We start from the raw sequence: 16,838 nt of genomic DNA on the forward strand, positions 1-16,838 counted from the left end.
TTTTTATTCATTTATTAGTTTAATTATCACATATTATGGACAAAAGGTACTTAAAAGTGTTAAATTATGTTTTTCAGTCCAAAGATGAAGCTCGGAAGCGAAAGGAAGCGGGAGAAACTGTTTGAAGATCGAGAATGAAATCAAGAAGAAAAACACTAAAAATGGCATCTACTCGGCGAGTCATATCGGCTACTCGGCGAGTCCAATCGAAGAATCGAGAAGATAATGACTCGGGATCCCAGAGAGTTATCACAATACGGGGAATGTGAGAGGGACTCGACGAGTCACCACATGACTCGACGAGTCGATTCGTATATTTAAAGATAATTCCACAGATCGATAGAGGGGAGTTCTGGGACGATTCAGAAGTACTTTGCTACGATTGAGAAGCCAGAGAAACCCTAGAAGACGACGAAAGGAGCTAGAATTCAATTCCGGAGAGTAATTAAGGCAAAATTTCATCATTCCACTTATTCTTTTGTTTATTCATCATGATTAAGCAGCTTGACTTTGTTTGTTTGCTGTTATTTACTTTAATTATGAGCTAAAACCTTTAGACTTCTGCTTGGGGATACAAAGTTGACAATATGGTTTGATTGATTGGTAGGATTAATTCCAAGTTAGTGAATTTTTGTTATTTTAGCTTGCTAAAGAACCTTGTGTGTGAATAATAATTAATTTTCTGTTAATAGGAAGATAATTAATTAGCATGAACATCTATTGATTATTGACCTCATATGTTATGTGATCACTATGCTATATGTCTAGGATTAATGAATATGAAACTAGAATTAATAAGAAAATTGAGTAAATTCATGTGCAAGCTTGTAAGATGACCATCAAACAAGGAGTTAATTAAAAGAATAATTTAGTTAACTATTGCAAGTCTAACTTAACCCGAATAATTAATCTAGTGAATATAATTAAATTAGACAATTGGCCACTGTTTAAGTTAGTTTATTTGCTAAGGATTAGGGTAGTGAACACGAATCTAATCACTTGAATCGGTAACCAACGAAAGAATTAATCCATTGCACCATTACCTTGAAATCAACCATAGAGTTAACCAAGTTGAACTAAACAGAAGTTCCTTTCCAATTATTGAATCTAGTTAAGTCGTTATTTTCTAGTCTTAAATTAGTAATAGTTAGTAAGTTTCTAGTCTTGTAAAACTAGAGAAAACCCCTACTTCTTAATTAACTTAGATTAAATTAGTTTTTAGTTTAATTTGTTGTTCCCTGTGTTCGATACCCTACTTACCCAACTATACCACCATTGATAGGTTCACTGCCTTTTGTGTGTCATTTTATAATTGAAAGTAGGTTTAAAACTAGGTGAGTCTACACACATCAATGAGTAAGTAGACAAAATAATCAAAGAAAAAGTCAAAATTAAAAGATGGAGAAAAATTGTAGAACACGTGTGGTAAGTGACCCAAAGTGTAACATTTGCAAAACTGTTGTGGCAAAATCCCAAATACACTAAAGTATATTGTTTCATAAGCTTTTGTGGATTAATATGTCAATATTAATAATGTTATTACATTTATGTGTCCACACTTCCGCGGCCCATAGGTTAGTAGGAAAATAAACAACTCATACTGGATCGGTATTATAAAATAAGAGGGTTGTTTTCAAAATATGGCGAACTCACGCTTTAATGGCCTAATTTACTTCCCCACAATACATTTGTTATCTTACACGCACTAGGTGTACATTCCATTAACCAACTAAAGATTCATCTCTCTCTTCTTTGTCTCCTTCTTCATCGGTTGCAATAAGAATGTGTCCGACATTTCCAAAACGCCAAATCTCATTGTGGAATTTTTCAATTTATATGTTCAGTTCTATGTGCCGCTAAAGGGAGAGAAAATAAAGGATTCCATTAGTGTTTTCGAACGTCGAAATCTAGTAAAAATGGAGAATTTGGGACGCTTTGATGTGATTGTGATCGGAGTCGACGTGGTGTGGAGTTCGGCTATCAAGCAACTAAATGATATCAAAGAACTCTATTTATCAAGAAATTCGACTTCCTACACTACCATGGATCATCTAACGATGAACCTCGAACAATCCGAGCAACTTACCCTGAATCTTACTATTCTCTGATTGATCATTGAATCAGAGAAATAATGGAAAGACGCAAAATCAGAAATCAGCTATAAAGTTTACTTCAAAACACAACAACTGGATTTAGGTCCGGTAGACAATAGTTCTCTCCGCACTCTCATTGCCAATTACGAAAAGCACTCACTTAAACTCCAAATTCTCGATCGTCATCAAGTGAAGGAACATTTCACCAAAAAATTTGAGTTTCCGGATGATTGGACTGCGGTTGTGACGGAGCTCGGAGGTGTCTTGAAGTATACTAAAGCAGTTGCAATGTTTCAAATACTCGCAATCAAACATGGTGTAGGGCTTAAAGACAAGACAAAGATTGTCAATTTGGTGAGTGACAAACATAGAGGTGGCATTTGGTGAGTAGCAGATTGAGAGAACAATTTTGGGGCAAGAAATGTCTGGTGACACGGGAGCTTAGGTGAGCAAGCTGATTCAAGAGGTTAGTAATGGCAGCACGATTTTTCTGATACAGCTAGTGGAAACAACTATATTTTACTAGAAAAGATCAAAGAGGGCCATGAACTTGAGTACACCATAGAAGCAGGATTTCCATCATTTTCAAGCTATGGCGAGCCTTATATATATGGAACACCAGCTTTGGGGTTCCCTCATCTTATCAAAGTTATTGTTCATGGTGGGTAAGAATACGATCCAGATAAGAGGACATAGGGGCTTGCTACAGAAGGGGCAACAACAGTTATCGGACACCTTAAATAATTGATCAAATTAAGGTTTGGTGATGAAGTTGATTAGGAAGATGGGCCAGTGATTACTCAATCTTGTTTGTATTGCATGACAACATGTAGCGTCCCAAAATTCAAGACTAAAAATTTCTTTTAATAAAACATTACTTAAAGCAAAATCATCAATCCAAAACATAATCAGAGTATTAATTTCCAAAACACATGTTCATTATCAGAGTAAAACATTCCCAGGCTGTCTAATCTATGGTGTGTGCCATGCAATCACCCCGAGCTCTTCCTTTCGCTACCAGAAGTACCTGCAACCAAAACTAAAAACCATAAGCACGAAGCTTAGTGAGTTCTCCACCCTACCACATACCATGCATAACCACATACTGCACATACTAGGCCACACCCGCCATTCTGGGCCTCGCCCTCTACCTCGGGCCTCGCCCACTACAACGGCCCCGCCGCTCCAGGCCTCGCCTGGCTTTGAGCCCCGCTCGGATACAGATCTGTTTCACTTAGGCCTCGCTTGTCACAGGGCCTCGCCCGCTAACATATAATAGCACACAAACATATCACAACACATAAGCTAAACACATACCAACGGATCCTGTTCTAAGGCCTCGCTTATCCTGGGCCTCGCCCTTGTCCTGCTACTGATGATTCATGGAACCCCGCCCACGCTTCTACTGATAGTGAGATACGGGCCCAGCCCACACTCACTCTTTCCCTAACTTGGGCCCCGCCCCTGATCTGTTGCTAATGAGATGTGGAACACCATCCACACTCCACTAATAGTGAGATACGGGCCCAGCCCACACTCACCCTTTCCCTAGCTTGGGCCTCGCCCTTGATCTGTTGCTAATGAGATGTGGAACACCATCCACACTCTGCTATTAGTGAGATACGGGACCTCGCCCACACTCACCTCCCTACCAGGCACATATAAGTATCACACAAACAACAAGTATAAACTATCACATAAACCATTCTTTGGGCACCCGCCCGGTATCATTGGACCTTGTCCTGAATATCATACTAGCATATCGTGCCTAGGGCTAACCCCCGGGTCTTCTACTCATAACTACATGGGCCGGCATTGTGGCCGTAGACCCATTTACACAAAAGGGAAACTCACCTGCACTTGCTGAACTTGCTGATAACCCCTCCGGATGCTGACCAACAATTCCCTGAACCGCTGCTCCGCTAGCTCCCCGAGCTACCAATATTATGCAACACTTAGTCTAACTGACCCCCGAAAGTCAACCAAGTCAATGCTGGTCAAAGTCAACCTTCCAGGTCAACCCTACTCGCCGAGTCTATCTACTGACTCGCCGAGTTCATATGCTCAAAGTCCTTCCATTCGCGACTCGACTCGTCGAGTCTACACCCGACTCACTGATTCGAGTCTCAACTCGAAGGGTTTGGGGTTTCGCGACCTAACTCGCCGAGTCCAAGAACTGACACGCCGAGTATAAGGCAAACTTCATCCGACTCGACGAGTTGTTCATCCCACTCGTCGAGTTTCTCCTAATCTTCATGCTACTCGCCGAGTCCACTCAAAGGGCTCACCGAGTCCATTCAGATCTTCATACATGTAGAGGACTTTTGAGTCATGCATGGACTCCAAACTGTAGATCTGCCCTTCCCAAGCCTATTCCTCACGTAAAGTTGCAAACTTTACGTGTAGAGAAGGAGATCTAGGCTAAACACACCATAAACTAGGGTTTAAGGCAAGGAGGCTCCATAATCAACTCAAGGGAAGTTACTTTATGCTTCACAATGCCAAAATGTGCTTAGATCCGAAGTAGCAACTTCAGATCTGGCTTCTAACTCAAATGGATAACTAATCATGGCTAAAAAGCCCCAAAACTCTTAACTAGAATAGATCGAGTTGAAGGAAACGACTTAGTACCATCAATAACTCTGAAAGGTTCCACAAACTTCATATCTAAGGCCAATCCTTGAAGCTTCAATGATTCCCCTCTTTCTTTTTCCTTCAAATCACCTAAAAATGGCTTGGAAGCTTGAATGAGCAACAATGGAGCTTAGGGTTCGGTATACTGGGTTAGAGAGGCAGTAAAGGAACCCTAGGGAAGAGAATGAGGCGCTTAAATAGGCTCCAAGTCCCAAATTTAGGGTTTTCCTCGCTCAGGCCAGACTCGCCGAGTCCACGAGTCGACTCGCCGAGTTGGTCACTTACTCCTTGACCCGGATCCCGCTCGGACTCGCCGAGTTCCTCCTTGGACTCGACGATTCGTCCCTTAAACTTAGGGTTTCCTTTCCTTTCTTGGCCTTCCTGACTTTGGGTGTTACACAACAGATCAGGATTACACTATTGATTTTTTAGGAGGAGGGTTCAATGAGGATGTGGTGGTTGCTAGTGGTTTCTCTGACCATGAGTTCAAGATGGCTCATTTAGTTGGGAGGATATTTGTAGATCTAGCTACCGGCGGGAAGGCGACGGCAGAGCAACTTAGAAGACATCAAACATTTTAAGATCAGAAGACTTGAAGGCGATCCCAAAGTGAATTTCAAAGATTTTGAAGACCATGTTCGACTTAGGTGGGTAGTCTTTAATTATCAAGTTTTTGCACAAAAAGTAGTGTCTTTGTGAAATTCAACAATAATTTCAATTGTGATTGAAAATTTTGAACACGTATATTGTATACATGGAGCATGATGTTGGTATTTACTGTTTAGTAAACATGATCTCACACATTTAAACCCACATACACATGGCCTCCCAACGTATTTGTTGACTTTGTATTTCGATGCTAGTAGAATTATGGGTTGCTACCTATAGTTTTGTTAACTTTTGGTCCATAATCCACCTATAGTTTCTCAACTTCAAATGTCTTGTGAAGAACCTACACTTAACCATTGATGTATGAAGTCATAAAAGACAACTATGTGTAATTCGTCAACTACTTTCCAAGAAATAGTCAAAAATTAGTCTAATCACCTAAATTGCCACAAATTACGGAGATGCCATTCCGAAATTGGCACAATATCTATGAAGAAGTGATGTCATCATCATAATATCGTTTTGAAAAGAAAAAGAAACTATAAAAAAACCGCAATCTACGAAACCTCTGGAAAAACCATATCCACAACAAAAGAAAACATTATATTGTAGTTTTCACCTTTATTGTTGTGTTTTGAGGGAGGATATGGAAAGACCATATCCACAACAAAAGAAAGCTTTAAAATACTAAAAAACTTAGGTTTCAATTCAACAAAACGGATATCAAGTTTTCTTTCACAATGAAAATGGTCTTTCTAAAGAGTTTTACACCAAACAATTTTAATAAAAAACACTTTTTCTGACAGAAAATCGAATGGTATGTTTAGTTGTGGAAAATTGTTCCATTTTTCTATAGAATGTTTTCAGAAAATATAATTGGGTTTTATTTTTAGTTTTCTATGAAAATTTTAGAAAAACGCGTTTGGTTGAAACCGTGGGGTTTTCATTTTCCCATTTAGAAATTTTGAAAATTTTGAGAGAAAAAAAAAACTTACTTATTTAAGTTGCATACGATTTCAAAATTTTCATTTTCTTTAAAAAAATTTGAAAACTAAATCAACCAAACGCATTTTTTAAATTTTCATTTTTATTTGAAATTATTTCATAGAAAACTAAAACTTTTTTCACAACCAAATGCACTCTAAGATATTAGTATTTTTTAGAGAATTTCACAAGTCATGAAAATTGTCTTTAAAGATTTCTACAACAATCTTTCTTTTTTAAAAACATTTTTTTGACTGAATCTAAATTTTTTGTATTTTATACGGAACTTCACAAGTCAAAAAAATTAACACAAAAAAAATTCTTTTTTTGATATTTTCCGTGAGATTTCAAAACGACATTAGTTTGGTATAGCATCAACATTTCGCAATACTTTTTGTAATAAAATTACTATTATTTTGATGATCAAACTATTTTTTTTAATATTTTATGAAAAATGGCGAAGATATCTTTGTCTTTTTCTCGTGTTATAAAAGGTAATAATGAGTGGTTACTTATGTCCCACATAAAATATTTGTAAGCGGTAACACCCGGATCCAGACGATATATTTAATAACAATATATATCTACATTTGAATCGGTTTTATATTTTATTAAATAGAAATATAGTTAAAAAGTTATATTTATTTATTATCATATATTAAAAATCAAACAAATTGTAATAGTTGTTTCAGCAAAAATAGATTCCAATTTAATCTTAAAATAGATAAGATTGAGGTTAAAATTATTATGCATTGAAAAAAAAAATTACTTATATTTTGGCTTATTGACAAAAAAAATCACCTTTGATATTTTGTTTACAATTTAACCATTGAAACCTTCTATTGTTTAGGGTAAACTACAAATTGAACCAAATTGCAAGTAATAGCTGGTTCTAGTTGTTAAATTGTAAAATAAAAATCAAGAGTGACTTTAATGTAATTTTTTTTTGCAGATTTCCCACCTTTGTTTCCCAAAGAAACTTCTGTGCCATGTACTATTGACTAAAAGCAAGTATACTTTGACAAAACAAAATTGTTTAAGTTGACATCAGAGAGAAACAAGTGATAAAATGGTATAAATATAGGAGGCTTTCAGCTTCCTTACTTGATCCCTGAACATAAAACAAAGCACAAAGAAATATAAGGGTACTACTTGATCCCTCCAAGTTTGAGCTTGAACACATAGCACCTGAGATGAGAAACAAACCAACATCAAGGTGAAAAGAAGCAACAATTATATTTCAAATTTGAACCCAAGACATCTCCATAATGTACACCCAAGACCAAGTTCTAACTTTAGCCTGATTCCAAATAACTAACAACCAACGATTAAAAAAACATCACCAACATTTGGCTTAAACATGGAACCACAACATCTTGATAGCCCTCAAAGAACAAAACAGCAAAAAATCCAAAGATGACAGGATGTTGTAGACATCAAGAAATGTCAGTAGCTTTGGAGCCATCCTCAATATTGAAATATGTTCATGTACACTCTTGCATTATGCATCTTCTTCTTTTAGAATGGAAATGTTCTGTGCATTGTTTAATCAGCAATAGGGTCTTGCTTGATGATTGTTGTACAACTGTCATTCAAATGAAATTTTGGTCTCTTGTAGGTTAAAAGGAGTTCTAATGAGAGTATTTGACAAGGGTCATCGAGGTCTCCAAAAGTTAGGACCTGCAATAAAAGAAGACAAGTTTAGCATTTGTTTAAAACAAAATAAAATTCAACAAAGGGTAAGAACCTCTAGTTGCCATGGGAACTGGTGCTTCAGGGTATGGTCTATGATTTGAAGGTCGGACGGGATAATGCCAGGTGTTGTACATTGGTGGACCCGCATACATATACATATTTGGGGGATAATGTACTCCTCCAGGCCCATCTGCAGGATGACATGGACGTGTTACAGATATTATTAACAAAGATGATTAATTGTTAATGAGACTGGAACTGGATGGATGAACATGACATGTGAAAAGAATAACTGAACTATATTTCTTTCTTGAATACCTAGTAGGCACAGGTGCTTGCTTTTGTGGCCTCTGGATTACCAGTAGGCTCAGACACTTTGACCCCTGTGTGATGAACATTAGCATTTAGCAGCATCACCCTCGCATGTAGTGCCATTAGGTTTTGAAGAAGGGACCATCTAATTAGACCCTATTTATAATCTTAATGGACCCTCTTATCATTATTTTGCTTTTTCCCTTAAATAAACTAATTATCACATAATAATTACTTTCTTAATATCTATCATTATATAATAATTTCATGGCTTTTATCTTTAATTATTAACTCCTTATTAATCATAGAATTCAAATATCATTTATTATTATTATTATTATTATTATTATTATTATATTTTGGATTTTTTTACATATAATAATATATTTTTATATAAAAGTATTCTTATGTTAAATTCATAATACACAAAAATAATTATTCTAGAATATTTAATACTAAAAAAACTTATTTAAATAAAATTGGTAAAAAAATGTTTAAAATATCATTTTTTTTAAACACTTACTTTTTTTTAGCAAAATGTAATTCTCCTCTAAAAAAAGTCTGGTGTTTTTAATAATCTTTATAATTTTATATAAATTAAGATGGGTCCATATGTTTATCAATCACGTAATACAATTTTTTTTTTTTTAAAAAAAGCCGAACTAAAAAAGAAAAATAAACTGGACTTCAAAAATTGTGTAATTGAAAAAAAATTTGAAAATAAAACTGAACTTAAAAAGCTGGTACCATTTCAGTACAATTTCCAAGTAACTGAAAAAGCTGATTTTGACCAAAAAAACTCATAATTAGAGGGTCTTATGAGTAAATACAGGGTCCAAATAGTAGCAACAGATTCTTCTGATTTGACAACATTTGTTGGACCGGTTGTATTGACATCATCAACTTGTACCTGTTTTTTTAGCTTCTCATAGCTATCGATTATCTCTCTTACAGCACGAACAAAATCAGCACCTTTACCATGACGTTTGCTTAATAGAGAGTCTTTCTTCTCTTTAGTAAAAGCTTCAACATCGGCTGGATTGCAGAATGCTCTGCATAGAGAGGCATATTTGGACCAATTAGATTTGGTATATATGGTTATCCCTTGGTTCAATTTTCAAGAAGTGTGCAGAAAGCCTACCACTGGAATGAGTTATGGAATGGGTGTGTTAATTAAACATATTTTAAACTAGAAAGTCACGCAATCAATGTATGATAACATAAATAACCCCAGATTTGATGTTAAATAATGACAATTGTAGGACTAGTTCTGGCTGAGAGTTGTACTTGTACATACTACAAAAGATATAGCTCAAATAAACAGATGTTACAAGCAAAACATGCTCAAGAAAGAAATATAGTTGATCCAAAAATGTCTTCAGCACAAACTAATTAGACTAATCAGTACATCAAATCCACAAAGTGAACTATTCAATAAAATCCACAGGTTAAAAAAGAATTCATCTCCTCGTAAAACTGGTATATGTCATTTTAGGAAGAAAATGATCTAAAATGAAGTTAGTACGTTAGACCAATTCACACATTAAACATCCATCATCAAGTAGATGCAAAAATATGCAGCCTTCTTATGAAGAATATGCACCAACAATTACTTTTGACCACTAAAGTTGAACTTAAAGGAGTAATCATAAGGATAAAAGAACATTGAGACTCCTTTATCAAATTTGGTGTTGACAATTGAGAATTTATTATTTCAGTTGAGCCACATGAAGTAACCCAAAGAAAAAAGCAACTCCAGGTGTTACTACTTGTCATGAGATATTGAGATGAAAACGGCATCATGCATGTCAATTTTCATGTAAATATTGTACCCTTATCATCATCTAATGAAATTCCATGGTTTGATAAAACAACTACAACAATATAAAGATTAGGTGATGGCATACTAGACATGAAAAAATATCAGCACTCAGAGATGTTAGGTTATGAGAGGGCCTGATTGTCTTTTTCCTTATCAAATGTGGTCTAAAGGAACTAGTGGTAGCTTTGGCTCCAGCTCCACAAAGAATAAAATAGGGCTAATTACTAATCTAGTCATTTTTCTTAATCACTTATCAAAAAATAGCCAAAATATACCAATTAGCCAAAAATAGCCCCCAAAACCGTAATCAACTTAGGGTTGACTACGGTCAACGCCTTTGACTGATGTTTTATTGAGAAAACTACTGTTTTGTGCTAATGGGCTACTGTTTCATCGGTCCGTTTATTTTTTCGTGGCCCATTAGCCCAAAGTATATAAAGAAATTTTTTTCAAATTATGTCATTTTGTTTATTGTTTTCTTTGTTTTGCCTATTTTTTTCTCTCAATTGAGCACCCGAAGAACAACCAGGTTTGTCTACTTTTCATCAAAATTTTACCGTATTTGTGATTAGGAGTATCTTTTATATATGTGGTTAAATTTTTTTTGAAAAAAAAACGAAAAAAATATATATATAAAACCGTAGGTTTCATACGAAACCTACGGTGTACAAGTTCCCAATGCACATATTGTGCATTGTCGACTTGTACACCTACGGTTTCGTATGAACCGTACATAAATTAAATTTTTTTTTTCGTTTTTTTTTTAAATCGATTCAATGTGATCGGAATTATGTTAATTTTGTAATCGTGTATTTTTTAAAAAAAAAAAAGAAACAAAACAAAACCGTAGGTATTATGGAAACCTACGGTGTACAAGCATTTACTGCACATTTTGTGCAGTAAACACTTGTACACCGTAGGTTTCCATAATACCTATGGTTTTGTAAAAAAAAATTTAAAAAAATAACTAATAAACATTTTTTTTAAATAACTAATAAACATTTTTTTTTAAATAACTAATAAACATTTAAAAAAACAGTACTTTTTTGGACAAAATAGTAGATAAAACCCCAAATTAGTAGATAAAAAAAAGTAGTTTTTTTCGCCAAAACCATAGGTATTAGAGAGAAAACCGTAGGTTATATATTACCTACGGTTTTGTATGTGAAAAATGAATTTTTTTTATACAAAAAGCGAAACAGTAGACGAAATGACGAAACAGTAGGCGAATCTCGAAACCTACGGTTTCGTGGACTATTTTTGGCTAAAAATTGCTAATTACCCCCCTTAATTTGGCTAGATTAGTAATTACCCCAATAAAATATGACCAACTCATAATTCTAAATTATAAAGATCACCAACTAATCAACTATTTTAATATAAAAAAACTAATATCATAATGATATTAAATTCAATGATATGTAATCAGACTAAAGTGAAGTGGAAGTTATTCAAATTTTCAACCATATAATTAATAAAATGCCTTCTATTATATGACAAAAAATCACCAACTTATCAACTAGTATCATATCATATCATATCATATTATATCATATCATATCATATCATATCATATTATATTATAAAGGAAACATTTTTCCTTTCACCACGTTCATTTGAAACTCCCATAACTTTTCAATTTCTTTCTAATAATATTAATATAAGTTGGTTATTAATAAGGTTAAATAAATGTCAAACATAAAGTGTAATCATATATAAACTAAATTTCAATATTAAAATAATATCTTTACTTCTACTTATACACTTATGTTTTTTAACTTTTTTACATATTGTACTTAATTTATTAGTTTTAATATAGTGTTGAATGTAACCCATTATCATTTTAAAGATATAATTTTGAAACAATTTGTATAAAATACTTAAATTATTAATTTAAATATAACATTACAGGGTCAACTTAAATATAAATTTTAGTATAACTTAAACAACCCAAAAAAATATTTTGTAAATAGTTAAAAGTGATAAATTGTAGCGTCTTTTTAATAATGGTTATAAGTTGGTTAATAAGATTAAATAAATATCAAACCTAAAGTGTAATCGTAAATAAACAAAATTTCAATTTTAAAATAGTATATTTACTTCTACTTATAAAGTTATATCTTTAACTTTTAACATATTAAACTTAATTTATTAGATTTAAAATGTTGTTGTATGTAAACCATTATCAGTGTAAAGCTACGACTTTTGAATAGTTTGGACAAAATACTTAAATTGTTAATTTAAATATAACATTACAGTGTCAACTTATATATAAATTTCAGTTCCACTTAAAAAAACCAAAGAATATATTGTAAATAGTTAAAAGTGATAAATTGTAGTGATAAATGCAAAAACTAAATTGTAATCTCAATTTAACTAGAATATTTCCTAAGATATTTTTTTCAATCGTTAAAAGTTTTCAAATAAGTAGCTTAAAATAAATTACAATAACAAAACTAAAAATAACTTTATATAAATGATTATATTGTTACCTTTAAAATCAAAAAACAATGTTTGATGTTTTAAATAATTATAATGATAGAAACTAAAACATTAAAAAAAATTTAAAAATTAATTAACAATAACAACAACTATAAATAACATTAAACTATATATTATATTTAATTTTATTCATGTGTAACTTGCGGGTAGAAGTCATTCAAATGATTGAGATTATTTAATAGATGTATATATTATCATATTATTAAAAACAATCAATATATTATATCAATTTAGTATACGAATTATTATATTAACTTTAACAAAAACTTTATTGTTATATTTAAAGAAAACATATATTTGTAAAGACTTCAACTATATATGTGTTTCTACGCAATGCGCGGGCATTCACCTAGTTTAATATAAAAAGATTTAAAATATCATAATGATATTTAATCAGACTAAAGTGAAGTGAAAGTTATTCAAAATTCCAACCATATAACTAATAAAATGCAGATGAACAGATCCAAAACGAAGCAATTACCATGCAACCAAAAAATAATGAGACCTTTAAAATTAAAATATAGCTAAGAGTAACTGAGATCTAAAAGGAGGTGTTTATCATGGTTAAATAAAAGTTACATTTTAGACATCTATAACTTCATCAACAAAGAGAACGGCCTTAAAGAAGAGCGGAGCTTACTTGAATCTAATGATTCAGAACGCATCACCATCCATGGCCTTCCCTGCTAAGTCTACAACGTAATGCATCAAGTCATTTCCCATAAAGTCCATTAAGTCAATATCAAAAAGCACTGAATGGAGTTGTATAAGGTTCGGAGGTAGGGATGGCAAAAAGCCCCAGACCCAATGGGGAACCCGAAACCCGCACCCGTTTTGACTGGGGAATCCCCAGATTGACCGGGGATGGGGACGGGGATGGGGAATACCCCAATAAAAAAGTGGGGATGGGGATGGGGATGGGGATACCCTTAATCCCCAACCCTAGACCCGCCCCCGACATATATTAATATATAAAAATAATACATAACATATATTTATAGTATATAGTTTATAATACATAAAATTTGATCTAAGTAACCTAACTCATTAGTAATTACTTGGTTGAAATTATAGTTTTTGCTTTTTCTTTTATCTAATTTAAACTCGTGTATATATATATTTTTCTCTTTGGTTGATCTATTTTACCTTAAATATCAATTTGATAATTTTTTTCTACTTGATTTTTCATATATGTATTTAAATTTGGTAGAAAATTTATTTATATTTTTTCTGCAATTTATGAATACTTATATATTTTATAAAATCTTTAAACTTATGCTGGTAAAATTGAAATATAGAGTTTTTTCTAATGTAAAAGTTTGCATGTTAAAAGAGAAAAAGAAATCTTCGTTTCCCCGTTGGGGATCCCAATCCCCTTTGAGGGTGAGGATGGGGATTGTTTATATTCTCTGATGGGGATGAGATTAGAATCCCTGTGTTTCCCGTCCCGATTGCCATCTCTATTATGAGGATTTTTTTCATAGTCCAATAAATTTTACACAAATAAGGCCCAAAAATAAAAAGCACCGAATGGAGTATGGAGTTGTATAAGGTTCAACTCTGAACCAAAGTCAGCGACCCTCTAACCCTCGCTCAGTCACTTCATCCTTCGCTGTTCGCTGGAGCACCTCTCCACCTCGGCACCTCCCAATCGGCAATCTGCAATCACCGCTGGCAGCTCCACCTCTCACCTCCGCGCTGATCAGGTATGTTCAGGGTTCTCTCTATTTCTCTCTTCTCTATTCTCCATCGGACCATCATCCCCATTCCACCAGTCCCTGATTAAGTTTAACTGATTTTTATCTTCAATTCTTCATAGTGAATTTCCAATTTTACTTGCTATACTCACTTACTTGCTTCAAATTACTGATTTTTATCTTCAATTCTTCATAATGAATATGACTGTCAAATTACTTGATTACCCAAAAATAAACCCAACAACTTGAAACACCAAACCCAGAACTTGTACACAAATCAAGCAAGATGCAATGTTTTAAACATGTACGCAAAAACTCTAAAACCACATGTATAGTACGAGCAGCTAGAGAGAGAAAAGAAAAGAAAGAATAGAGAAGAGAGTGTGAGTGTGAGTGTGAGTGCGAGATGGCAGAAAAAGGAAACCAAGTATAATTTAGGATTGGCGGTTTCAGAAGAAGAAAAAGAGGGTTTTGATGAGAGTTGATGGTATCCTTTCATCCTTTGGGTGGTGAAAAGTAGTAAGCCAATAGGGCATCGGGGAACTTAGGGCTAGTGAGATATGGAAAATTGCAGCATACTCTTGGCTTTCATATTGACTGGTCTCCGTTTTTTTTTTACCAAATACTCTCCTATTTTCTGCATTCCATATAAATAAATTGATAAAGTTTTTGAGTTGGCAAAAATGTTATTATTCTAATAAAAATAAAAGAATAAAAAAAATGGAAGCTTAGATGACTTATGACTTTCTCGGCTGATGGTTTAAATAGATAGAGAACTTATGGTGGTAAAATTACTGAAAACATTGATTCGAAGTTTGTAATTCTTCTTGTAGGTATTTTTGGTGATTCCATTATTGTTTTCAAACGTCAAAATCTAGTAAAAAATGGAGAATTTGGGACGATTTGATGTGATTGTGATCGGAGCCGGCGTGATGGGGAGTTCAGCGGCATATCAAGCAGCTAAACGTGGTCAAAAAACTCTACTCCTTGAGCAATTCGACTTCCTACACTACCGTGGATCATCTCACGGCGAATCTCGAACAATCCGAGCAACTTACCCGGAATCTTACTATTCTCCAATGGTTGTTGAATCGGAGAAGTTGTGGAGAGAAGCAGAATCAGAAATCGGCTATAAAGTTTACTTCAAAACACAACAACTGGATTTAGGTCCGGTGGACAATAGTTCTCTCTGCGCTCTCATTGCCAATTGCAAAAAACACACGCTTAATCACCAAATTCTCGATCGTCATCGAGTGAAGGAACATTTCACCCGTAAGATTGAGTTTCCGGAAGATTGGATTGCGGTTGTGACGGAGCTTGGAGGTGTCCTGAAACCTACTAAAGCAGTTGCAATGTTTCAAACACTCGCAATCAAACATGGTGCAGTGCTTAAAGACAAGACGGAGATTGTCGATTTGGTGAGTGATAAGCATAACGGTGGCGTTCTGGTGAGTAGCAGATCGGGAGAACAGTTTTGGGGTAGGAAATGCGTGGTCACAGCGGGAGCTTGGGTGAGTAAGTTGATTCAAAAGGTAAGTAATGGTGGCATGGTTTTGCCGATACAGCCAGTGGAAACAGCTGTGTTTTATTGGAAGATCAAAGAGGGCCATGAACTTGATTACACCATAGAAGCAGGATTTCCATCATTTGCAAGCTATGGCGAGCCTTATATCTATGGAACACCGGCTTTGGAGTTCCCTGATCTGATCAAAGTTGCTGTTCATGGTGGGCGGGAATGTGATCCAGATAAGAGGACATGGTGGGCTGCTACAGGGTCAGAAGGGGCAACAATGGTTATCGGACATCTTAAAGAATGGATCAAATTAAGGTTTGGTGATGGAGTTGATTGGGAAGATGGGCCAGTGATTACTCAATCTTGCTTGTATTCCATGACACCAGATGAGGATTACATTATTGATTTTTTAGGAGGAGGGTTCAATGAGGATGTGGTGGTTGCCGGTGGTTTCTCCGGCCATGGATTCAAGATGGCTCCATTAGTTGGGAGGATACTGACGGATCTGGCCATCGGCGGGAAGGCGGCAGCAGAACAACTTGATGAAGACATCAAGCATTTTAAGCTTGGAAGATTTGAAGGCAACCCCAGAGGAAATGTGAAAGAGTTTGAAGACCAGGTTCGCCTTGCCTTAGGTAGGCAGTCTTAGAGGGTGTTGGTTATTGCTTATTTGAACTGCTTATTAGCTTATTCTGGTTGGGATATATGCACAAAACCAAAACCAATTATATATGTATATACATAAAAACCCTTATATTATTTTTATGTTCAGAAAAACCATTATATTATTATTTATGTTTTAAATAAAACCAAATTGTAAACTTTTAAGAGAAATGACCGGTTATAAATATGATATGACATACATGCCCCTTATATTTCCTTGATTGTATGTGAAAACATATCAAAACCTACATTTATTTCGATTATTTTTGCTCTGTTGTGTTCTCCATATGGAATTATAAGATTGATTTCCCCTC

At 34.4% G+C, this 16,838-nt stretch overlaps 1 protein-coding gene, 1 long non-coding RNA gene and 1 pseudogene across 2 annotated transcripts; 2 read left to right on the forward strand and 1 right to left on the reverse strand.

Annotated features, from left to right (window-relative positions):
* Positions 1-1,916: 1,916 nt before the first annotated feature.
* LOC111886370 (probable sarcosine oxidase) lies at positions 1,917-5,426 on the forward strand (annotated as a pseudogene).
* A 2,111-nt stretch (positions 5,427-7,537) lies between these two features.
* On the reverse strand, positions 7,538-8,156 carry LOC111886395 (uncharacterized). The gene is made up of 2 exons (XR_002848413.3): positions 8,068-8,156; positions 7,538-8,000 (listed from the first exon to the last, which is right to left on the reverse strand). It is a non-coding gene; the product is annotated as an uncharacterized LOC111886395 (long non-coding RNA).
* Positions 8,157-14,192: 6,036 nt separating this feature from the next.
* Positions 14,193-16,695, forward strand: LOC111886380 (probable sarcosine oxidase). The gene is made up of 2 exons (XM_023882610.3): positions 14,193-14,357; positions 15,182-16,695. The coding sequence occupies exon 2, from the start codon at positions 15,233-15,235 to the stop codon at positions 16,508-16,510; it is 1,278 nt and encodes a 425-aa protein (XP_023738378.1). The 5' UTR covers positions 14,193-14,357; positions 15,182-15,232; the 3' UTR covers positions 16,511-16,695.
* Positions 16,696-16,838: the final 143 nt, after the last annotated feature.

The sequence above is a fragment of the Lactuca sativa genome, chromosome 9, assembly GCF_002870075.4.
Source record: "Lactuca sativa cultivar Salinas chromosome 9, Lsat_Salinas_v11, whole genome shotgun sequence".
Lineage (NCBI taxonomy): Eukaryota > Viridiplantae > Streptophyta > Magnoliopsida > Asterales > Asteraceae > Lactuca > Lactuca sativa.

Excerpts from the sequence above, each read along its gene's own strand:
- LOC111886380 (XM_023882610.3), top strand. The coding sequence starts at position 15,233 with ATGGAGAATTTGGGACGATTTGATGTGATTGTGATCGGAGCCGGCGTG.